The sequence below is a fragment of the Myotis yumanensis genome, unplaced genomic scaffold, assembly GCF_028538775.1.
Source record: "Myotis yumanensis isolate MYYU_CA2020_CCGP unplaced genomic scaffold, mMyoYum1.0.hap1 SCAF_11, whole genome shotgun sequence".
In the NCBI taxonomy this organism is placed as follows: domain Eukaryota; kingdom Metazoa; phylum Chordata; class Mammalia; order Chiroptera; family Vespertilionidae; genus Myotis; species Myotis yumanensis.
This window is the reverse complement of record NW_027223762.1, coordinates 48,636,320-48,662,472: the sequence shown is the minus strand read 5'-3', so window position 1 is coordinate 48,662,472 and position 26,153 is coordinate 48,636,320. Positions and strand designations below refer to the sequence as shown.

General features: G+C 40.0%; 1 protein-coding gene across 2 annotated transcripts in view; it reads right to left on the bottom strand.

The window, feature by feature from the left end:
* Nucleotides 1-26,153, bottom strand: part of CTNNA2 (catenin alpha 2) — a 1,104,237-nt gene that overhangs the window by 880,258 nt on the left and 197,826 nt on the right. For both annotated transcript variants that reach the window (XM_070429588.1, XM_070429589.1), the window contains exon 3: nucleotides 5,379-5,574. In XM_070429588.1, the coding sequence (XP_070285689.1) occupies nucleotides 5,379-5,574 (196 nt within the window). The remainder of the gene's footprint in view (nucleotides 1-5,378; nucleotides 5,575-26,153) is intronic.

The window sequence follows — 26,153 nt, the reverse complement described above, 5'->3', positions numbered from 1 at the left end:
GCATTACAGAATATCATCTTAATACAGAATATCAAGTTGTTTCTCCTACATAAGTATCCTACATAAATACTTGTTTGTTCCTAAGTAGCCTACAAGCACACAAACCTTATAAAAGACTACCTGCTATCAGTTTCCTAATGTGAAATACTAGTTGACCAACATGGATTGATAAGTCATCCAAGTGAGGCTGATGGGCAGGGAGTGGATTAGTCCATTTCTTCTTAAATTTCCTGTAAAATGGAGTCACCCAGAGAGCTTTTAAAACCTTGATGGCTGGGTCCCACCCCAGAGTTTCTGACCTAAATGATAAAGGTTGAGGCCTGGACAGGAAGCAGTTGAAATACTTCCCAGGTGAGTCTAATACGCACTAAAGTCTGAGAACCTCTAGTGTAGTCCATAATTCAGAGTGCGTTTTCAACCCAGAAACATCTTGCTTGTAAATATTAAAAAGGTTTTGGCATTCCCTATCCCAAGCTTTCCTTGGCCGAGCATTTCGACATTAAGGCCTGACTGGAATAATTCCCTTTGCATTCCTATTTAGGAGCTTTTCTATGGATGGTTCACTGGCTGCACAACTATCCAGTCGTAGGTTTCCAGGGTCACTTACAACTACTGTCAACTCTACGCCACACTGAGCTATGCAACCCCCTTCTGGGAGACTAGTGGATGCTGATTCAGCTCTCCATTACCCTGAGAGCCCGGATTACTCATTAATATGGAGGAGCGCTACTGCCATATGGAGTACAAGTTAGTTACTAAATTATAATTTTTTCCCATTGATTTTTAGAGGGAGTGAAAGGGAAGGGGAAGCAGGGAGGGGAGAGAGACAGAGAGAGAGAGAGAGAGAGAGAGAGAGAAAGTAACATCAATATGAAGAGACAAATCTATTGGTTGCCTCTTACACATGCTCCTGCATATGCTCAACTGGGAGCCAGGGAATGAATCTGCAACGCAGGCACATGCCCTTGACTGGAATCTAACCTGCGACCCTCTGGTGCGCAGTCTGAAGCTCCAACCACTGAGCCATGCCAGCAAGGGTGAAAGTCTACTCTCTTGAGTGTGGGATGGTGTCACTGTGTACAAATGTGTCAAAACTTATCAAACTATACACTTCTAATGTGTGCAATTTCTTATGTCAGTCCACACACGACGCCCCCTCCCCCCAAAAAAGAAAGGAAAAATGTTATGAAGGCTACAGATTCATTAAAACAAACAGGTATCCATCTGTAATTCAGAAGGAATACCAGTTTTGAATAGCACTTGAAAACTTGTAAGGTTACACATTGCTGAAAAACATATGCACAAATATACTCCATCTGCCCTGGATAAAATATGCAAATTTTAACATTTCAAATTAAGTAACATGTACATTAGTGTAATATAAATGAAATTAACTTCTAGGGGAAATAAGGTGGCCACATGCAGAGAAGGTTATTGTTGGTTTGGAAGGAGAGTTAGTATTTCGAGGGATGAAGTATCCAGTTCTGGATTTTAAAATTGGTAGGTTTACAAGAAGGAAGGGAAAATCACTTTCATTCATCTATACCTTCATTCATTCAACAAATATTTATTGAAGTTTTATGATCACTAAGCATTGCAAACCATTGACCAGTTAAAAGACACATGGTATGGTCTCTATATTTACTAATCTATACTTTGGCAAAGAAGAAAGTTATCCGTAAAGTTAGCCCACAATTATTAAACTATCCAGCGGAAATTGACCATGTAAAGAGCCATGCCGGAAAGGGTTCCCTGGGAAGGTGTACTTTGAGCTGAGATATGCAGAATGAGTCGCCTTCAACTGTGTGAAAGGAAACAGCAAGTAAAAAGGCCCCAAGGCAGCTAAAACATAGTCCTTTTGATGAACTAAAACAGGAATTGATCCATTTAAGAGATATTTAGTAGTTAAAATCTATGGGACTTTATAACAGATTGTATTTGGAAAAAGAGAGAAATGACAAGTATAATACCAAGATTTCTGCAATGTGCCACTGGGTACATAGGTGTGACATTCACCAGGGTAAACAATGCAGGAGGGAGGGCAGGCTAGGGAGGGGATTTCTGTTTTGATTTCATGATGCCTTTGAATTCTCAACTAAAGATGCCACATAGATAAATGCTTTGAGAAAGTAGCCTAGTGACCAGTGGTTGCTGGGAGCTAGGGAGAGAGGGCAAGGGAGAGTTTTGTTTAATAGGAATAGAGTTTCAGTGTTGCAAGATGAAAAACGTTCTGGGGATTGGTTACTCAACAATGAGACTATAATTAACACTACTGAAGTGGACACTTAAAAACAGGTAAGCCATACAGTTTATTTTGTGTATCTTATAACACCTAAAAACTTTTTAACATGGTGAATAAATAGCATTTTAGCTAACTAGTTAGCTATGTAATTGATCAATCTATCGATAACCAACTAGCTACATTTTTTTGAGGAAAGCTGTGACCTGAAAATAGCAATTTTGGAGTCATACAAACAACAATAATTTATTACAGGACTTTATTCCTTTCCTCCCTTCAACCTTATAATCCTGGCTTTTGTTGACTCTATCAGCATGAGGTCTCCTTATCCTTTTCTCCCTAAAGACTGAGCTGATCCCAGAGGCTTGGCTCAGTAGTTGAGAGATGAACCAGGAGGTCAAGGTTCAAGTCCTGGTCTGGACACATGCCCCAGTTGCAGGCTTGGTCCCCGGTGTGGAGAGTACAGGAGGCAGCCGATCAGTGATTCTCTCTCATCATTGAGGTTTCTATCTCTCTCTCTCTCTCTTTCCCTTCCTCTCTGAAATCAATAAAAAAATATTTTTTTAAAAAAAAGACTGAGCTGACACAGAGTTTGTTTTCATCTATTGAGAGAAAACAACTGAAGACTTTGAAGCCACAGCAGCTTTGGAGTGTACCTGTGCTATTCTGCCACAGCAAAAACACCTCTATGGACTGTTATGCCCAGATTTCAAGATCCCCAATAGACCAAAAGGGAGCCAGCCAAGTCCGATGCAAAAGCAAAGAGTCTTTTATTATTATTACAGACCCCGGTCTGGCTCCCAGCCTCTGCCGACGCAACAGCAAGACTAGAGAGACCACCGTGGGAAAAAACGGGGTTTTTAATAGGGGGTGGAGTGAGGGGAGGAGAGCTGACTGTGGGCCCTGCTGATTGGCCAGGTGCAAGCCGGGTCTTGTTACACAGGATGCGGTAATATCTATGGCGCGCACGTCCCTCAACTGTCATTAGTAAGCGGAGAATCGAAGATGGCGGCATAGGTAAACACCGGAGACTGCTGCCGCAAACAACCACTTCAAAAATACAACTAAAAGACGGAATGGACATCAACCAGAACCACAGGAAGGCTGGCTGAAGAGAGACTCTTCAACTAGAAGCAAAGACAACAGCATTACGAGGCTCAGAGGAGGCGCAGTGTGGAAAATTTAAAGGTAACGAGGTGCGCGCGCAAAGCGGGCTGGTGGCTGAGGGCGCGGTTGTCGTTTTCGGTCGGGAGTGAGTCTCAGACTCTGAGCTCCAGATCCGAGCGAGTCTCTAGGGACCCAGACTCAAACGGAAGAAGCAGGACTGTCTGGCTACGGTCCCTCCGAGGTTTGCAGCGTTGCTGGGACAGAGAGGCAGAGCCCCTGGGGACAGACTGAGAGCAGCCATAACTGCTCCCTCCGCCCGCCCTGTTGAGCCCGCCCCGCCCAAGCCCTGCGCAGAGCCATTTGCCTGATCACCTCAGGCAAAGGCTAGATTAGCACCTCCCCAGAGGACAGAAGTTTTCCACAGAGCTGATTCTCACAGCCAGTCGGCCTGGTGGTCAAATCCCTCTAGTACTAACTACAACAATTACGGCTTAACTAGAACAAGACTGCACACAAAGACCACAAGGGGGTGCACCAAGAAAGCATAAAAGATGCGGAGACAAAAAAACATGACAGAAATGGAGGATATGGAGCTAAAAAACGCAATTTTGAGGGCTTGCAATAATGTGCTAGAAGCTGCCAATAAACTTGATGAGAGCCTCACGAAATCTAATGAGACCCTCGATGCTGTGATAAAGAACCAATTAGAAATTAAGCATACACTGACTGAAATAAAGAATATTATACAGACACCCAATAGCAGACCAGAGGAGCGCAAGAATCAAGTCAAAGATTTGAAATTCGAAGAAGCAAAAAACACCCAACCAGAAAAGCAAAATGAAAAAAGAATCCGAAAATACGAGGATAGTGTAAGGAGCCTCTGGGACAGCTTCAAGCGTACAGACATCAGAATCATAGGGGTGCCAGAAGATGAGAGACAGCAAGATATTGAAAACCTATTTCAAGAAATAATGGCAGAAAACTTCCCCCACCTGGTGAAAGAAATGGACTTACAGGTCCAAGAAGCGCAGAGAACCCCAAACAAAAGGAATCCAAAGAGGACCACACCAAGACACATCATAATTAAAATGCCAAGAGCAAAAGACAAAGAGAGAATCTTAAAAGCAGCAAGAGAAAGAGACTCAATTACCTACAAGGGAATACCCATACGACTGTCAGCTGATTTCTCAACAGAAACTTTGCAGGCCAGAAGGGAATGGCAAGAAATATTCAAAGTGCTGAATACCAAGAACCTACAACCAAGATTACTTTATCCAGCAAAGCTATCATTCAGAAGTGAAGGTCAGATAAAGAGCTTCACAGATAAGGAAAAGCTAAAGGAGTTCATCACCACTAAACCAGTATTATACGAAATGCTGAAAGGTATCCTTTAAGAAGAGGAAGAAGAAAAAGGTAAAGATACAAATTATGAACAACAAACATGCATCTATCAACAAGTGAATCTAAGAATCAAGTGAATAAATAATCTGATGTACAGAATGAACTGGTGATTATAATGAATCAGGGACATAGAAAGGGAATGGACTGACTATTCTTGGGGGGGAAAGGGGAGTGGGAGATGCGGGAAGAGACTGGACAAAAATCGTGCACCTATGGATGAGGACAGTGGGTGGGGGGAGTGAGGGCGGAGGGTGGGGCGGGAACTGGAAGGAGGGGAGTTATGGGGGGTGGGGGAAGAGGAACAAATGTAATCTGAACAATAAAGATTTAATTAAAAAAAAAAAAACTGTCATTAGTAAGTTTAAAGAAATCCCGGGCGTGGCCAGTAGAGGCCTGGGCTTCCGGGAAGAAGGTCTGAGCACATGGCTGCTGCCCCAACATGGAGGATACGGGGCAAGATGGAGGGCATAGCCCTCGCCCTTTCATCCTACCAAATGTTTAAAAAGACAAGTGCAGATAGAGAGGGGAAAAATAAGATGACTCCTTTGAGCAGATATGCATTGATTCTAGAGAACACTCCGTGGTTGACACATTCACGCACACCCCTCTTGAACAGCATTCTCCTGCCTACCTTGCTTGCGCACATCTTCCACAGCAGCGATCAGTTCTTCTTTGAGGTCCTGACTCTCCTTAGCGATCTGTTCCCCCTTTTCCAGGAAGTTCTGAGTGGCTTGCTCTACAGACGCAGCCAGGACGTGGGCTTTCTTTGACCTCCCTTTCTTTTTACCTGATGGGCCTTTGTTGCTGGTGTTCACAAGGGTCGTCACCTTAAATACAAAAGAAAAGCTGTAAGAGGCCTCTGCAAAACTGTCTAGAAATAACATCGCCTCATCACTCTAAAATATCCTCTGATGATTAGATTGTGAATGCATATTCCACAGCTTCAACTGAAGGAAAATGTGGAATTATATGGATTGACACATAAATAAACAGTCCTTTATTTCAAGCAGAAAAATGAAACCATGTGAGTTAAGTAGGAAGAGACTTGCCAGTAGCTCAAAGTTCTCAAAGTTTCCAGTTCCCTGGAGGTTGTGCTTTCACAGATTGACAAATAGTGTTTTGGTTGGAGTAACCAGCTTCAGGGAGGAAAGAAAATAAAACAAAACCTGGAATTGCCTCTGATCACTGACTTGGGAGAACCAGTACCCAGGCCTGGGTGGAAAGGCAGGGCAGAGGTGAATGAGCAGTTAATAAACACTGGGCCATCAACACCAGTTCTTACATGTCACCTATCAAGGACTTCTGAAGATCATCTCTTTTCCTTTTTTTATTGTTGACAGTATTAAAGATGTCCCCCAACTCCCCCCACCTTCACCCCTTCCACCCAGCCTCCCCCACCCCCAAGCCTTCACCGCATTGTTGTCTGTGTCCATGGCTACACACATAATCATGTACTAGTATGTTCTTTGGCTAATCTCTTCCAGTTCTTACCCTCGCCCCACCTCTGAGATATGTCTGAAGATTAATTCTATTGCTAATCTCATCTTTTAAAAACAAAATGGTAAATTTAATCTGAGGGGATTGAATGATTCCATCTCAACATTTGGTTCAAGAGCTAAAATTGTCAGAATTGAAATCAGATTTGCATTATCACTCCTCTTCTAAGAATCATAATCTGGAAACATATTTCAACTGCCAAACTTCTTTCAGTACTATATCTAGAGCTATTTCATTTGCTAGCTAAGCTTTTAATATTTTTTAATCAAGTTATCTCCTGTAGAATTCCGGACCTTTATTCTCTCCCATGGAGAAGTTTGGGAGGAAAGTGAATGCAATGGTTCCTCATTCTATTCAGCAAAAGTTGCTAGTCATCATTCCCCCTGCATTTTTTATCAGTTTTATAAGCACGTGGTTTATTTTCCTTGACATTTGTCCTGCTTAGCAGACAGATTTTATTGGAGGTTATCAAAAAAGCTAGTCCATAGAAAAGTTCTAAATGTTGTAGTTTCTGCAGTTACTCCAAATCCAAGAGCAAGCCAAGTGATTATTAGCCAAAATCACAATTAATGTCCAGTCAATTTATGGGGCATGAGATCACATCAGAGGAAGAAACGTAGTGAATAAATGTGAGCTAAGATGATGAATACAGGTAGAACCAATACTTAAGAAGTGGTTGATACGGAGTCTGGAGTCTTGGTAGTCAGCTTTTGATTGCTAATTAGATGCAGTGAATTGAAGGACTCTATAAGGACATTTAAGTACAATTACTACACACACAAAAAGAACTGTAAGGTCACTGCGAATAAGAGTGTCAGATAATGGTAGTGAGCTGTCAAATGCATATGCAGCCAGTAAGTAACACTTTATAGACTTTTCAGTCCCACCCATAAAGAGGAAACCATCAGAAGAAAGGCAGCCTGTGGAAAAGTCACTTTTCTGGGGTGCAAGACCCTCAGCAGCGAGGGTTTACTCTAACACAGGCACACAGCACTCTACCAGGAGCTTCAACTACCCAAACTGCCAACACCTGGAAGCATAAGCCCTCTGAGGAAGCACAGCAAACAGCTCAACACTCTTTTCTTAAATAGAGTTTTTAAATAGTTTTCTTTATATTGAATATTTTTTAGATATAACACCGTCTAAATTTAATATGTACAGTGTGTTAATTTGTTATATTTATGTATTGTAATACAGTTGCTGCTGTAGTGATGTTTAGCACCTCTATCACATCCCATAATTAGTGTATATAGCTGTTGTCTACATTCATCATACTGTGCATTAGAAAATATTCCCATTCTCACTTATAACTGACTTATGCTCATTTTATACATAGTTCTAAGAAGTTTGGGGATCTACTTTTTTAGTCTTCTCAAATTAGAAAAAAATATAAATTGGGGAGGGAGTTGTTAACTGTAGGCATGCTGACCATTTTAAGGAGTAGAAGCTGATAGCAAATCTACGAAAATACTTAATGACTATACCATGAGTTCATTTTTGTAAAGGCAAACGGAATTCAATTCTTCTGTTACCTCATGTTACTTTACTGTACTAAGCACTGTTTAGGTAATGCACATAATAACAAGTCAATGGGAAATTGGGAATGGGGGAAGGAGGCAATACAAGCATTCAATTCATAGCAAACACCAAGTTCATAGTCAATAGGTTTTTAGAGGGAGAAAGAAGGGAACGAGAGGCCAACCCAAAAACACTGCCACCCAGAGGTTGAGCCACAAACTGACTCTTAGGGGAATACAAATTAAGGCAGACTGGATCACAAATACGGCCTGCTTTAAAATCAGGACTGTGATTTACAACACGGAGGAACAGTGTAATGCAGGCAACACTCTCCTAAATACCTGGCAGGACCAAGGCGAACCAGGCTGAAGAGTAGAAGAACCGAAAGACCATCACTACTGCAAATTTTTTCTTTTTCTTTTTCTTTTTAATTTTTTCACCTTTTTACTAAGAAACCAATTTTTTTTTCTCTTTTTCTTCTTTTTCCATCACCTGATTTTACCCTTTCAATTACCACATTTTTATTTTTAACCAGTATTATTACTCCTACCATTTTACCATTTTTTAAAGTGCCATTTTATTTTCTCTTTATTTTCTTTTGGGATTAGTGTTCTCCATTCTATTTTCATCGTTCCTTTAGCATTAATTTTCCCTATCTCAATTCCACCTCTTTGCTAAAACCCTCTTCCTTACTTTTCCCCTTTTGGTGTCCTGTTTCTCTTACCCTATTCCTGCTCCAGACTTTCCCAATTCCCTCTTTTTACCCCCTGTCTAATTCCACCCTACTTATATATCCTATTTCCAATCTACTGCTCTAAATCCTTATACACCTATTCTTTATCCTTCTTCACTTTCCAACCATTTTTTTTTCTCTCTTATCTTTCTATTGTTTTCTTGATTGTTGAATATATTGGGCTTTTTTTTTTTTTTTTTTTTTTAATTTGTTTGTTTGTTTTGTTTTGTGTTTTTTCTTCTTTTTTAGGACTGGTTGTGAGGTTGTTTTTCTTTTTCTTTTTCTTTTTCTTTTTTTTTTCTGCTGGTTTTTCCCTTCCCTCCCCCACCCCACCCCAGCTATTTTTGTGCTTCTGTTTTCCCTTACCCCTCTGGATATTATTGGTGGTTTGTAGTTTGCATTCATCTCCAGGGATCTGTTGCTGGAATTTGTTGAGATTAGTGGCAGTTCTATTGGAGTTTGCTCCTCATACGGGGAGTCTCTTCCCCACTTCTACTTCATTCTCTTTTTTCGCTCTCTTTTTTTCCCCCCTCTTTTTTCCCAATTCTATTTTTGCACTCCTTTTTTGTTTGTTTTTTTCTTATTTTTCTTTTCTGTTCTCTCTTTTATCTTCTTCTCTTCTTTCTCCCTTATCCCCTAATTCTCTTAATTCGGGTGGTCACCTTTATTTGGAGTTATTAATATTGTGAATATACTTGTGTTCAGTGCCTGGTACGTTGTGCCTTGCTCTGTTGTATTTTGTGCCTTTAAATCAACGCAGCAGATCCAAGCAACAGCAGCCCCCTGATCACCGCAGCCTCCTGATCACCACAGCCTCCTGATCACCACACCCTCTGTCTGTGGAACAGCAACTGTACGTGAAGCCTCCCCCCACCAGCCAGAAGAGCCAACACAGCTGTGAACAACACCCACCAGAGGAGCTGCTGCCAACTGGAAAGCAGCTGCTACCGCAACCGTCTGAGCAGCAACCACAACCCAAGGAGCCCCTGCCACCCAGGGAGCAGCCACTGAACACCTCAACATCTACATATGTCAGCGAGATCAAACATGGGTAGGCAAAGAAACCCCCAAAGGAAAGAAAAGGAGGACTCGCCAGAAAAGCAGCTAAGTGAGACAGAGATATGCAACATGACGGAAAAAGAATTCAGAATAAGGTTCCTAGAGTACATGCACCACATGTTCAAGAAGCAAGAAGAAACAGATGAAAAACTCAACTACTTATGCAAGAAGCTAGAAGAAACAGATGAAAAAATCAACAACTTAAGTAAGTCCCAAGAAGAAATGAAGAGTGACATAGCTTCAATAAAAAACTCCATTGAAAGTATCAACAGTAGACTGGGAGAAGCGGAGGACCGAATTAGTGAATTAGAAGACAAGGAAGCAAAACACACTCAAACTGTACGGCAAATGGAGAAAAAAATTAAAAGACAGGAGGAGAGCCTAAGGGAGCTTTGGGACAACATGAAACGAAACAACATACGAATAATAGGGGTGCCAGAACAACAGAAAGATGAACATGGATTAGAAAACCTATTCGAAGAAATAATATCAGAAAACTTCCCTGAGGTGGGGAAGAAAAAAGTCACACAAGCCCAGAGAGTCCCAAACAAGGTGAACCCGAAAAGACCCACACCAAGACACATCATAATTACCATGGCAAATGTTCAGGATAAAGAGAGAATCTTACAGGCTGCAAGAGAGAGACGGAAAGTAACATACAAGGGATCTCCCATTAGATTATCAAATGATTTCTCAACAGAAACACATCAGGCCAGAAAAGAATGGACGGAAATCTACAAAGTGATGCAAAGCAAAGGACTGAATCCAAGAATACTCTATCCAGCAAGGCTATCATTCAAAATTGAAGGGGAAATAAGAAGCTTCACAGACAAAAAAGGGCTAAGGGAGTTTATCACCACCAAGCCAGCCATGCAAGAAATGCTAAAGGGACTGGTGTAAAAAGAAGAAATATCAAGCTCAGAAAGAAAACAGCCACACACACACACACAAAAAGAAATGGCTACAAACAAATACCTTTCAATAATAACTTTAAATGTAAATGGACTAAATGCTCCAACCAAAAGACATCGAGTGGCTGAATGGATAAAAAAACATGACCCATACATCTGCTGTCTACAAGAGACCCACCTCATTAGAAGGGACTCACACAGACTGAATGTGAAGGGATGGAAAAATATCTTTCACGCAAATGGAAAGGAAAAGAAAGCTGGGGTAGCAATACTTATATCTGACAAAGTACATCTCAAAGTGAAGGCCATAACCAGAGATAAGGAAGGCCACTTCATAATACTAAAGGGATCAATACAACAAGAAGATATAACCCTGGTAAACATATATGCACCCAATGCAGGAGCACCCACATACATAAGAAAACTTCTGGAAGATATCAGGGGAGAGATCGACAACAATACAATCATAGTAGGGGACTTTAATACACCACTGACATCACTGGATAAATCCGCTAGACAAAAACTCAGCAAAGAAACAGCAATCCTAAATGACTCACTAGATCAGATGGACTTAATTGACATCTTCAGAACACTTCACCCCACAGCTGCGGAATATACATTCCTCTCAGGTGCTCATGGGACATATTCAAAAATAGACCACATATTGGGTCACAAGCAAAGTCTCCACAAATTCAAGAAGATTGAAATCATAAAAAGCTTCTTCACAGACCACGATGGCATAATGTTAGAAATAAACTACAATAAAAACAACCCAAAATACTCAAACACTTGGAAGCTGAATAGCATGTTATTAAATATTGATTGGGTTACCGATGACATCAAAGAAGAAATTAAAAACATCCTGGACACTAATGACAATGAAAACACAACAATCCAAAACCTCTGGGACACAATGAAAGCAGTCCTGAGAGGGAAGTTTATAGCTCTACAGGCCTATCTCAAAAAACAAGAAAAAATGGTAGTCAATCATCTAACTCTACAACTCAAAGAATTAGAAAGAGAGCAACAAGAAAACCCCAGAGTGAGCAGAAGGAAGGAGATAATAAAGATTAGAGCAGAAATCAATGAAATAGAGACCAAAAAAACAATACAGAAAATCAATGAAACCAAGAGCTGGTTCTTTGAAAGGATAAACAAGATTGACAAACCCCTAGCCAGGCTCACCAAGAAGCAAAGAGAGAGGTCCCAAATAAACCAAATCAGAAATGATAGAGGCGAAATAACAACAGACCCCACAGAAATACAAATGATTGTTAAACAATACTACGAGCAACTCTACTCCAACAAACTGGACAACCTGGAGGAAATGGACAAATTCCTAGAAAAATACAACATTCCAAAACTCAATCAGGAAGAATCTAAAAACCTCAATAGGCCAATAACTATGGAAGAAATTGAAGCAGTCATCAGAAAGCTTCCAGCAAACAAAAGCCCAGGGCCAGACGGCTTCACAGGGGAGTTCTACCAAACATTCAAGGAAGAACTAAAACCTACCCTCCTCAGACTACTACAAAAAATTCAAGAGGAAGGAACGCTTCCAAGCTCATTCTATGAAGCCAGCATCACCCTAATACCAAAACCAGGTAAAGACATCACAATGAAAGAGAATTACAGGCCAATATCCCTCATGAACATAGATGCCAAAATCCTCAACAAAATCTTAGCAAATCGGATCCAGCAGTACATCAGAAGGATCATACACCATGACCAAGTAGGATTCATCCCAGAGATGCAAGGATGGTACAACATCCGTAAATCAATAAATGTGATACATCACATAAACAAATTGAAAGAAAAAAACCACATGGTCATATCAATTGATGCAGAAAAAGCATTCGACAAAATCCAACACCCATTTTTGATAAAAACTCTCAGAAAGGTGGGAATAGAAGGATCATACCTCAACATAATAAAAGCCATATATGACAGGCCCACTGCCAACATCATACTCAATGGACAAAAACTAACACCATTTCCCCTAAGAACAGGAACAAGACAGGGATGCCCACTCTCACCACTCCTGTTCAACATAGTACTGGAAGTATTAGCCATTGCAATTAGGCAAGAAGAAGGAATAAAAGGCATCCAAATTGGAAAAGAGGAAGTAAAACTGTCCTTATTTGCAGATGACATGATATTATACATACAAAACCCTAGAGACTCCATCAAAAAGCTACTAGACTTAATACATGAATTTGGCAATGTAGCAGGATACAAAATTAACCCCAAGAAATCTGAGGCATTTCTATACACCAACAGTGAACTTTCAGAAAGGGAGATCAGAAAAACAATCCCATTTACCATCGCACCAAAAAAATTAAGATACCTAGGAATAAACTTAACTAAAGAGGTTAAAGACCTCTACTCAGAAAACTACAGGACGTTGAAAAAAGAGATAGAGGAAGACATAAACAGATGGAAGAACATACCATGTTCTTGGATTGGTAGAATCAACATCATTAAAATGTCCATACTACCCAAAGCAATCTATACATTCAACGCACTTCCCATTAAAATACCAATGGCCTTCTTCAAAGATCTAGAACGAACTCTCCAAAAATTCATCTGGAATAAAAAAAGACCCCGAATAGCTGCAAGGATCCTGAGAAAGAACAAAGTAGGTGGGATCTCAATGCCAGATATCAAGCTGTATTACAAAGCCACTGTTCTCAAAACTGCCTGGTACTGGCACAAGAACAGACATATAGATCAGTGGAATAGAATAGAGAGTCCAGAAATTAGCCCGAACCAATATGCTCAATTAATTTTTGACAAAGGAGGCATGAACATACAATGGAGCCAAGATAGTCTCTTCAATAAATGGTGTTGGGAAAATTGGACAGACATATGCAAGAAAATGAAACTAGACCACCAACTTACACCATACACAAGAATAAACTCAAAATGGATAAAGGACTTAAATGTACGACAGGAAACCATAAAAATTCTAGAAGAATACAAAGGCAACAAAATCTCAGACATATGCCAAAACAATTTCTTCACTGATACAGCTCCTAGGGCAGTTGAAACTAAAGAGAAACTGAACAAATGGGACTACATCAAAATAAAAAGCTTCTGCACAGCAAAAGAAACCATCAACAAAACAACAAGAAAACCCACCTCGTGGGAAAACATATTTGCCAACGTCATATCTGATAAGGGCCTAATCTCCAAAATTTATAGGGAACTCATACAACTTAACAAAAAGAAGATAAACAATCCAATCAAAAAATGGGCAAAGGATCTAAATAGACACCTTTCAAAAGAGGACATTCAGAAAGCCAAGAGACATATGAAAACATGCTCAAAGTCACTAATCATCCGAGAGATGCAAATCAAAACAACAATGAGGTACCATCTCACACCTGTCAGAATGGCCATCATCAACAAATCAACAAACGACAAGTGCTGGAGAGGATGTGGAGAAAAAGGAACACTTGTGCACTGCTGGTGGGAATGCAGACTGGTGCAGCCACTATGGAAGGCAGTATGGAGGTTCCTCAAAAAATTGGAAATGGAACTCCCATTTGACCCTGTGATCCCACTACTAGGAATATATCCCAAGAAACCAGAAACACCTATCAGAAAGGATATATGCACCCAGATGTTCATAGCAGCACAATTCACCATAGCTAAGATCTGGAAACAGCCTAAGTGCCCATCAGTAGATGAATGGATTAGAAAACTGTGGTACATCTACACGATGGAATACTATGCTGCTGTTAAAAAGAAGGAACTCCTACCATTTGCAACATCATGGATGGAACTGGAGAGCATTATGCTAAGTGAAACAAGCCAGTCAATGAAGGAAAAATACCACATGATCTCACTCATTCATGGATAATAAAGACCATTACAAACTTTTGAACAATAATAGATACAGAGGCAGAGCTGCCTCAAACTGATTGTCAAACTGCAGTGGGAAGGCCAGAGAGAGTTGGGGGGCAGGAGGGAGGGGAGTAAGAGATCAACCGAAGGACTTGTATGCATGCATATAAGCATAACTAATGGACATAAGACACTGGGGGGTAAGGGAGGGTAGTGGTTTGTCAAGGGCGGGGGGGGGGGGAAAAGGATACTTATGTAATACCCTTTGTAATACTTTAAGAGGAAAATAAAAAAAAAAAAAAAAAAAAAAAACAAGTCAATGTACAATGTCAGTTACATGGAAAAATAAACAAACATAAAACATTAACAGGCAGTTGCTCAGAAAAATGTGATTACTTTCAAATGAAACAAATCAATTCAATCTTCTTCTAGTAAAAGCTTTCATTTACTCATGGATGGAAGAATATGATGTATGAGAGGGAAATAAAGGGAAATGATGGGGCTCCATAAATGTTTATGCCCTAATTAGTTTAGGACAGTGGTTCTCAACCTTCTGGCCCTTTAAATACAGCTCCTCGTGTTGTGACTCAATCATAAAATTATTTTCATTGCTACTTCATAACTGTAATGTCCCTACTGTTATGAATCGTAATGTAAATATCTGAAATGCAGGATGGTCTTAGGCGACCCCTTTGAAAGGGTGGTTCGACCGCCAAAGGGATCTCGACCCACAGGTTGAGAACCACTGGTTTAGGATAAAGAAATACCTGCGGACTCTCCTCATTGCTTGTCAGTGTTTTGTTGGAAGACAAAGTCAACAACTTGCAGTAGCCCTGCCTCCCCCATCGGAGGTTTTGCTTTCCATGGTTTCAGTTATCCACGGTCAACAAGTCCAAAAATATTAAATGGGAAATTCCAGAAATAAACAATTCATCAGGTTAAATGAATGTCTTTCTAGTAGCATGATGAAATCCCAGCTGCCCTGTTCTGTGCTGCAGGGATGTGAGCCATCCCTCTGTCCAGCGTATCCACACCGTATATGCTCTCCACCCTCTGGTCCCTGAGTAGCCTTCTGGGCTTATCAGATCAATGATATGGCAGTGCTGGTGTTCAAGTAATCCTTATTTTACTCAATGCACATTCACATAAATTATTCTATTTTATTATAGCTATAGACATTGATCTCTTATTGTGACTAATTTATATTAAACTTTATCACAGGTATGTCTGCATAGGAAAAAACATAGTCTATATAGGGTTTGGTACTATCCACTGGGGGTTTGGAACATATACCCCTTGAATAAAGGAGGACTTTTTATACGTAACAAAGAGAAAGAAAACATAAATATTACAAAGGCAGGCACGACATAATGTCATTACTTATAGAGAATATGATTCTAGCAAGAATATATAAAAGAATTAAAAGCTAAACAATTTGAACTACTCTAAAAAGAAGAATGAGGTGGCTAAATACTAGATAAATAAGAAAAATCTAATAGAACAGCAGTGACCAATGAAAAATCTAGTTTTCAGTATCATATTCACAATAACCATCCATTGATATTATCAGAGATAAACATAACACAAAATATAGAATATTCTATGCAGAAAATGATCAAACAAATTTAAGGAGGAATATAGAAAACAATGTAAATAATAAAGAGCCATACCAATGACCTCTAGAGGCTACAGGTATCTTTGTGTAAGGTTAGACATTCAGACTAACACTTGGACTTAGGTCGATGGTATGTAAAGATTTTTAAGTGTTTATCTCAATTTGTTAGTAGCTTTTTAACCTATTGCTATCCTGTTGAAATTCTTGCTCTGAATTCTAGGACAGCTATGCCTCTTCCTTTCACAAGCAGGCTCTCTTTCTAATCCCCACACCAACTTTCACCCAAGGCCTGAGTCATTCAAGAGCCACACACACTCCACTCTAACAATTTTGGAGCACACCTTTTGTGCAGTAGGACAAAAAGAAAGAAAGGCAGAAGTTCCAGCAAAAGAGACAAGGGGTAATAACGTTGAAATGGACATGATGTTTTCCAAGCCAGTAAGGAGACCAGTCCTACTTGAAAAGAAGGCTGTATATGAAAGCTATAGGAAGTAAGGTTAGATAGATGTGGTAGAACAAAACTTTGAAATTCTCTGAAAAAATATAGTATATATAGGGTTTGGTACTATCCAAGCTAAGGATTTTAGATTTTATTAGTCACTGCCAATTTTTTTTAAAGAAAAGCCCATATTAAAGTCCATTTTCTTTTTCCATTCACTTCTCAACCCACTAAATTTTGCTTTTACCCCCACACCTCCTATAACAGAGCCTTCTTGAACTGATATCTCACTAAGGTACTTAATAAGTTGTCAAGATCAAATTAGTTTGATCTTATCGTAACACTCTCCCACATTTAGTGCCATTGACTCAATTATCCTTCCTCCTAGAAATATCTCCTAGCTAATTCTCTTAGTAATAAACTTCCTTCTCCAAAGTCTTGTAGCCACAAAAGGACATTATTTACCATCAAACTTACTTTTCTCTGTACCCATTTGTATCTTGCTCCCTCCTATGCCAGGAAAGGCATTCTGATACCACTACCCCTTTAACTAATCTTCTGATCACATCCTCCAGAACTGGGTTTCACTGGCTATGCCAACTCCTCTTCTAATCTTGAAAATCCCCCTCTGTAGGCTCCTCAACCTCAGCTTAAAAGGATACTTGACTTCTTTCTAGCTCCACTTCAAATATTTCTTCAATGTGTCTCCCTCTCATCAAAAAAGAGAAGTCATAGAGCTCATAGATAAGAGTATAAGTGGTCAAGGGACTGGACCAGGGGTTCATAATGATGGTCCCTATGAACCTTGGCCAATGAAAGACCTCAGCAATAGCCAGAGGATAGGCACTTTGTTTTCCTATGTGGATGGTGTGATCTAAATATAAACCTGTGAGACACAGGCTGGTGTAGACTGCTCATCAGTTAATGTCATTCTGGCACAAAAGTAGTAAGACAGTGTCCGATACAATTTCATTCTTTTATTTTTCTTGCAATGTGTGTTATTATAAAAAAATTTATCTGACCATGACTCTTCTACTTGATCAGTGCTCTGCTTCCAGGACATCAATAGGCATAGAATACGTATTTTTTCCAAAGCAATAAACAGTAGTGAGGGCAACGGGGAACTTTGTCTTGGCAGCTCTGTCACATCTGCCCAGAGCCAGCAATGGTATCATTGGTCTAAACATCACCCATATACCAGTCAGTCAAAAGTGAGTTCTGGAGACATCATTGTCACCTGGGGCTTTTTAGAAATATAGACTCCAAGGCCCCACTCTAGACCTACTAAAAAAGAATCTGCATTTTAAACAAGATTCCTAGATAATTTGATGCACATTATAATTTCAGAAGCTCTGAATTCTAGCACAGCGATCATCAGATTTTATCATGCCTAAGAACCACCTAGTGCCTCCTAGAAGGCAAATTTCCACATCTTACAGTGCTTCTGTTCAGGTAGGTCTGGAGTAGGGCCTTTTGTACTCATCACACAGAATCCTATATAATAAAAGGGTAATATGCAAACTGACCCTAACAGCAGAAAGACTGGGAATGACTGGTCACTATGACACACACTGACCACCAGGGGGCAGACGCTCAATGCAGGAGCTGTACCCTGGTGGTCAGTGCGCTCCCACAGGGGGAGCTCTGCTCAGCCACAAGCCAGGCTGACGGCTGCCAGTACAGCGGTGGTGGTGGGAGCCTCTCCAGCCTCCTCAGCAGCGCTAAGGATGTCCGACTGCAGCTTAGGCCTGCTCCCCGCTGGCAAGTGGACATCCCCCGAGGGCTGCCGGGCTGCCAGAGGGATGTCTGACTGCCAGCTTGGGCCGGATCCCCCAGCAAGCGGGCCTAAGCCAGCAGGTGGACATCCTCCGAGGGGTCCCAGACTGCAAGAGGGCATAGGCCAGGCTGAGGGACTCCCCCGAGTGCACAAATTTTTGTGCACCGGGCCTCTAGTTATATATATGTATATATATGTGTATATATATATACATATATATATATATAGAGAGAGAGAGAGAGAGAGATACAGATATAGATATAGATATATAGATATATGTGTATATACTAGTGGCCCGGTGCACAAAATTCGTGCATATTAAAAGGAAATTAATTAGAGGAAATATTTTAATATTGTTATTTGCCTTTCTCTATAATAGAAGTGTCAGATATAAAAGAAAATTAGTAAAATGTATATGAAAATCACCCTCCTGTCAGAGTCTGGGGCACGTCATGGGAACCAGAGTCAAGTCCCTGCCCACCCCCACATGCTCTGAAATCGCAGGAGACCCAGACCCAGCCAGCCCCACACCCATTGGGCAAGACCCAGACCCAGCCAGCCCCACCCCATCAAGCCCCATCCAAGCGGGGGGCACAGCCTCAGGTCCCCAAGCCCGGTGCCGGGTGGGGGGTGCAGCCTCAGGTCCCTTGGCGCAGCCTCAGGTCCCCCAGCCTGGCACCGGGGCAGGGGGCATGGCCTCAGGTCCCTCGTCAAGCCCCGCCAGACGGGGGTACAGCCAGAGGTCCCCCAGCCTGGTGCCAGCCTGAGGTTTCCCGTTCCGGGCAGACACCATGCAGCCTCAGTTCCCTGCTGTTCGGTCGTTACATGATGGCATCCCAACCAATCTTATATTATCCTATTATTAGATAGATACTAGAGGACCGGTGCACAAAAATTCATGAACTGGGGGGGTCCCTCAGCCCAGCCTGCCGCCTCTCACAGTCTGGGAGCCCTCAGGGGATGTCCTACTGACAGATTGGGCCCAGTCCCCCTAAGCCGCAGTCTGGCCTCTCTCTGTAGGAGCCGACCAGGCCAATCAGGGGAAGGCACCGCGCCCATCACCCCGCTGCTGCTGCTGCCACTGCCAGCCGCTGTGGTTGCTGGCCCTCCTCGGCCCTCACAGCCACCACAGCTGTCTGCTGTCCTCAGCCCTTGCAGCCGCTGTGGCTTTGTCCAGAAGGACATTCAGAAGACGTCTGGTCTATCCGGTCTAATTAGCATATTACCCTTTTATTAGTATGTATATGTATGTATATATATAGGTATATATATATATATATATATATATTATAGACTTTACTTTCAGAAATAGCAGTTCAGTTGAAGGAAAAGAAAGAGACAGAGAAATTACTTCTAACAAATAAACTTTCTCTTATTTTAGTAGCCAGAACTTGTTGGTGAATTGATCATCTGACTCTTGGTTGGAAGGCCACCTCTACTATTAAGAAATCACAAGGAATTTAGAAAAGTGAGAGCATAGCGATGAGAATGCTGAGAACCAAGCAATTACTTGATCTCCAGAAAATCAATGAAAGGAAACCAAGAGCGGAAAACAAAAACAAGTCGGGCATCATTTTGCTCAATTCACTCAATTTACAGATGAGAGTAGTAAGTCTGTGAATTCTATTGTTGGCATGGTTCTGAAGTATTTCATTTGTCATAATCACTCAATTAATATTAGATAGGGCTTTGATTACTGGGTAGCCTAAAAAAAGCAAGAGCTTAGTGAGGTGAATATTTGAAAAAAAATGATCAAAAGCAAGTTATTTATTCCAGGAGCAATTGAAGAGTCTAAAAGAGACCTGAATTTCCCCAGGTTAACCATTGCTATAAAGAAAGCATACACAGTGTGCTGCATTTATGTTATTATTTTTTGTAGACACGCTTTAACTCTTAAATAATTCTACAAGACAAGACTTCTCACTCAGTTGCTTTGGTATACATTTCCCAAATACTTTATCTTAAAGAATATAATACCAGCAAGTAGAAGTCAGAAAGTAACCCCAAAATATAAATTCTATGATTAGGTGTTGAAGTATTTTTATGGTCAAGATAAGTAGCTAGTTGTACATATATTGTTATTTTTTTCCAGGCTAAAATTTATGTGGATGTGATTTATAGAGCAGATCAGTTGGGCAGTGGATCATCTACTCATTCTGTACATGAGAAGTCATTCAAACTTATTTCCTAGGAAGTACCTCGATACTGTCTGTGAGCCAAGATGAAAGAGGGTGTCCCTCTCTTTAGGCACATGTTCTTCAGAAGAAACTCAATTTCCCTTAGAGGATGTTAAACTAACACATTCTCCACTCTCTATAAAGGCATGCTGTTTCATATGCCAGGAGCAGCACAGAGGAGTCCCACTTCTTAACCTCCAAGGGATACAATATAGATTCACCGCCATCCAAACACTTGTCTGAGAGAAACAGCATTTAGCTTGCTTGAAGGGTGTTCAGTTCATTTCTCTCCCCAGCTATTACAAAATCTCAACCACACTAAATTAAAGCATATTAGCAAAGAGACATGCTATTCTATCTGGTGGAAGCATTTGGGATATTTTTTCCCCACCAAGAGTATCTTGAATTTATTTTTAAACTTTGTTTTCATTGTTGGCACTATTACAGATGTTCTTATCCCCCCCCCCCCCATTTTTCCCACCTGCACCTACCCCCCCCCCCTTCCCTCTGGCCATCACCACACTGTTGTCTGTGTCTACAGGTTATGCATACATGACTTTGGTTAATCCTTTCACCCTCTTTCATCCAGTCCAGGCTCCCCTCTTACATTCTACAATGTTCCTCAATGGAGGGAACACTATCACTCAGAGTTTTAGGAAGCTCATTGTGTACAGTCTAAGGTTATTGGTAAGATGTCATTCTTCACATTATATAGAGAATTTATGTGTGACTTCATAAATCACACATAAGAATATTGAAGCTTCTCCTTAGAAACTGATTTTATTTTATGGACACTGAATTGAATAATAAATTAATGTTTCCTTTTTACATTGACATCAAAAAGTTTAATCCAAAGGTGTGGTCCCTGCTATAAGCATATGATTCAGTAATAATTATTACTGCATTAGTCCCAACCTTTACTCCTTATCAGTATTTATATTTATTTTGCTTTTTGTAAAATCACTTTCCTTTAAGGTCTGTTACTTTCCAGTACTTTATAAATCCTTGAAAGTCTCCTTGAATATTTGCTGGAAGACACAGGGATGTATTGTATTCTGTCAACCTTAAGATGTGCCTTTTCCCCAACACTTTTACATGTCCAAAACAAAGCTGAATTCTACAATCATTTTTGTTTAAAAAATATATTTGATGGTACTTTATATTTTTCTTAGAGGTACTTAAAATATATATATATTATAACTCATGAAACCTTAGATTTGATAAAACATGATAAATCAAATGATCACAAGAAAGAAACTTGTTTAAAAGACCTACCGACAAGATAGGTTTTCCTAGAATCCACACAACTTTTGTTTTTATGATTTTAGAGAAAGAGAGGAAAGGAAAGGGAGAGAGAGAGAAACATGAATTGGCTGCCTCCTGCATGCCCCCTACTGGGGATCAAGCCAGCAAGTCAGGCATGTGTCCTAGCCAGAATCAACCTGGTGGTGCATGGAACCACACTCAACCAGCTGAGTCACACCTGCCAGGGCTAGAATCTACACGAGTGTCAATGTCTACACACCCACCAATGAAAAATCAAACTCTAAATTAAGACACCGGAGCAATGCCAGACATTCAAAGCAATTGCTTTGAATCAGGGATTTTAAGTGATAAAAAGGTGTTTCTGTTTTTTAAAATCCTAAATATTTTAACCATCAGTGCCCTTCTGAGGAAATCCCATGCTGTTTTGAATGTCCCTGAAAATTAAAGAATGACTACACTATGTTCATGATTCACTCCTATGCATTTACTAATGTTAAAATGAAATGAAACAAATAAAACTAAAATGTTCCAATAAATCTGAAACCACAATAAAAAATATATTTGAATCAACATTATGTTAACTAAAGGACTCAGTTGGCCAAAACTTCCATTCCCCCCCAAAATCATCAAGTTTTTTACTTCAGTTTTTACCCAGGGCACCTGCTTTGACATTTTTCTTCTTTAAAGTTAGTGGATTCTATTACAGAGTAAACACACTACACAGGAAATAATGGACAGTCAGTGAGAAGCAGGAAATGTACCAAGACTCTATATCGGTTTTGCCTAAAAATATGAAAAAGTATATTAAGCCAGGCTAATGTTTTATATACAGGCTTACTTACACCGACACTACCACCCCATCCCTACATCAGATGGTCTTGAGCTACATATGAGAAATGGGGTATCTTGAGGGAAAGCAGGGCACAAATCTAAGGAATTGGCAGTGGTCGCCTAATACTTTTAATGTATATCTGGTTACATAGACTTAAGGATTAACTGATTTTCAAACATACACACATATACACACATACACACACGCTCACAAAATGAAACAGAAACTTAAAAAGACTCGCAAAGAAACTGAAGCTTGAAGATGGTAAAAATACAAGCATAGTGAACTACAAGAAAATGAAAAGCTGATGCTCCTCCTACTCTTTTTTTAAATCTTTATTGGTGAGAGTATTACAGGTGTTCCCCTCCCTTTCTCCTCCCATTGCCCCCTCCACCTGGATCCTGCCACACCGAAGGCTTTCCCCATCCTGTTGTCTGTGTCCATGGGTAATGCATGTATGCATATAAGTTCTTTGGTTAATCTCTTCCAGTCCCCCATTCCTCCGTTCCCTCTGAGATTTATCAGTCTATTCCATGTTTCCGGGCCTCTGGTTCTACTTTATTCATAAGTTTATCTTGTTCTTTAGCTTCCTTGTTTGTTTATTTTGATTTTTAGATTCAATTATTGATGTATTTATTGCCATTTTATTGTTCATATTTTTTATTTCTCCTCCTCCTCCTTCTCCTCCTTTTTCTTCTTCTCAAAGAAGAGCCTTTAACATTTCATGCAATACTGCTTTGGTGGTGATGAACTTCTTTAGTTTTTTTTTTTTGTTTTTTGTTTTTGGTCTGGGAAGCTCTTTATTTGACCTTCAATTCTAAATGATACCTTTGCTGGGTAGAGTAATCTTGGTTGTAGATCCTTGCTTTACATCACTTTGAATATTTCTTGGCCCTCCCTTCTTGCTTGCGAAGTTTCTGTTGAGAAATCAGCTGACATTCATGGGGGCATTTCCTTGTAGGTAACTAACTGCTTTTCTCTTGCTGCTTTTAAGATTCTCTCTTTGTCTTTAACCTTTGGCATTTTAATTATGGTGTGTCTTTGTGTGGGCCTCTTAAGGTTAATCTTATTTGGGACTCTCTGTGCTTCCTGGACTTGTATATCTATTTCTTTCACCAGGTAAGGGAAATATTCTGTCATTTTTTAATTTAATTTTAAAATGTATTTTTATTTATTTCAGAGAGAAAAGGACATGGAGAGATAGAAACATCAATGATGAGAAAGAATCATTGATCGGCTGCCTCAGAAATGCCCCACACTGGGGATGGAGCCCACAACCTGGGCATGTGCCCTGACTGGGAATTGAACAGTGACCTCGTGGTTGATGCTCAACCACTGAGCCACACCAGCTGGGCTCTGTCATTATTTTTCAAATAGATTTTCAATTTCTTGCTCCCTCTCTTCTCCTTCTGGTACCCCCATGACACAAATGCTGGTACTTTGAAGTTGTCCTAGAGTCTCCTTACACTGTCTTCATATTTTTTTATTCTTTTTTTCTTTTTGCAGTTCTGATTGGGTATTTTTTAATTCCTCATATTCCAAATCTCTGATTTTATTCTCAGAAACTTCTACTCCACTCTTGATTCCCTGTAAATTATTCATTTCAGTTAGTGTATCTTTTATTTCTGATTAGTCCTTTTTTTATGTCTTTGATGTTCTCACTAAGTTCCTTGAGATTCTCATTAAGTTCCTTGAGCATCCTTATAACCATTGTTTGGATCTCTGAATCTTGTAATTTGCTTGTTTCCATTTCATTTACTCCTTTTTCTGGAGATTTCTTTTATTTCATTTGCAACATGTTTCTTTGTCTCCACATTTTGATTGCTTCCCTGTGTTTGTTTCTATGTATTGGGTAGAGTTGCTATGTCTACCAGAACTGGCAGTGTACTAGGTGTTCTAAAGGGCCCAGTGGCTCAGCTTTCCCAGTCACCTGAGCTGGGCACTCTAGGTGCACCCCTGTGTTGGCTATGCACACTGTCCTGTTGTAGTTGAGTCTTGATTGCTGTTGACATCACTGGGAAAAGTTCACCTTCAGGCCAACTGGATGAGAGGACCAGCTACAACTACAGTAGAAGAGCTGCTGTACAGTAGACTTCAGTGGGGCTTTGGTGCTCACTGAGTCTGCCCCTTGAGTGTGTCACTTGTGGATGTGTAGAGTAGTAATCAGGTATAATCTGAAGCTGTCCACTGGGTGCACTGGCTCTGGGGCCTCCCAGGAGATACAAAGTCAGCCACTGCCTGGGGACACCTGGCAGGAGCTACAGAGAGATCTGCAGATCTTGTATTGGGCTTGGAAGTACCTAGGTGAGGCCCAACTGTGAAGCAAGGCAGGCTGGTGGTAGTGCTGGTTCTTGGTCCTTTTATTGATAGGTTTGGGGCATGCTGACTCCAGTTGCTGCTTGTTATATATTTGTATTGGGATATGACATATAACATCATATTTGTTTTAGATAGACAACATAATCATTTGATATATGTACTAGTGTATATTCCAAAATGATCATCACAATAAGTCAGGTCCATCATTAAATAGTTACACATTTTTTCTTTTAATGAGAGCTTTTAAGATTTACTTTCTAAGGAACTATCAAATAGACAATATTGTATTATTAATTATAGTCAACATGTACATTACATTTGCATAACATTTAATTTATTACTGAAAGTCTGTACAGTTTAACCACCATCATTCCCCACCTCTGGCAACCACCAAACTGTTGTCCATATTTATGAGTTCATTTCTCAAAAAGATTGCACATCTAAGTAAGATGATATGGTATTTATCTGTCTCTGTAAGACTTATTTCACTTAGCATAATGCCCTCCAGGTCCAACCATGTTGTCTCAAACAGCAAGAATTCAATCATTTTTATGGCTGAATAAATATACATATATAATCTCACAACTATATATATATATATATATATATATATATATATATAATCTTCCATTTCTTCATCTATCCATGAACACTTAAGCTTTTTCCATGTCTTGCCTCTTAGAAATAATGCTGAACTAAGCTGGGGGTGCAAATATTTTTTTGAATTAATGTTTTCATTCCTTTGCATAAATACCCAGTGGTAGTTTTTTTTTTTTTGGTTGTTATTGTTTTGTTTTTTTTTTAAGATCCTCCATACTGTTTTCCATAGTGGCTACATCAATTTACATTCCTAGTAACAATGCACAAGTGTCTCCTTTTCCCCACAATATATGTATATAATATATATATAAATCTACATATATTAATATATATAGCGTATGCATTTCTATTTAGAAAAATAAAACATACACACAAAAAGAGACACAAGCATCATTTTCCCCTATTCTTTGACCAAAATGGGAAGTAAAATCCAACGGGTAACTGAACACACACATACTCCAGCACAAACAGGTCTGGTGGTTAGAAATAAACTACTACATGCCATTGTCACTGAAAACTGAATATGGGTGTTTTGGAAAGTATCAGTCACCTGAGTACTGGATACCACAAAACACATTAATCAGTTTGAGGAATCAGAAAAAGCTATTCAGAAGCAGACTGACCATTGGAGATGATAAGAGATAAAGGGCTCCCAAGGACACTTCTAATAAGCAACTCTAAGAGCATCAGTGAAATCATCATTGCCATACAGGTGATTTGATTAAGTTGGCAACATGCTCTATTATTTCACTTACTGAAGTTAATATTTGTTACTATTAAATATATTGAGTAGAAGCGACTTTCAAAAGTAACA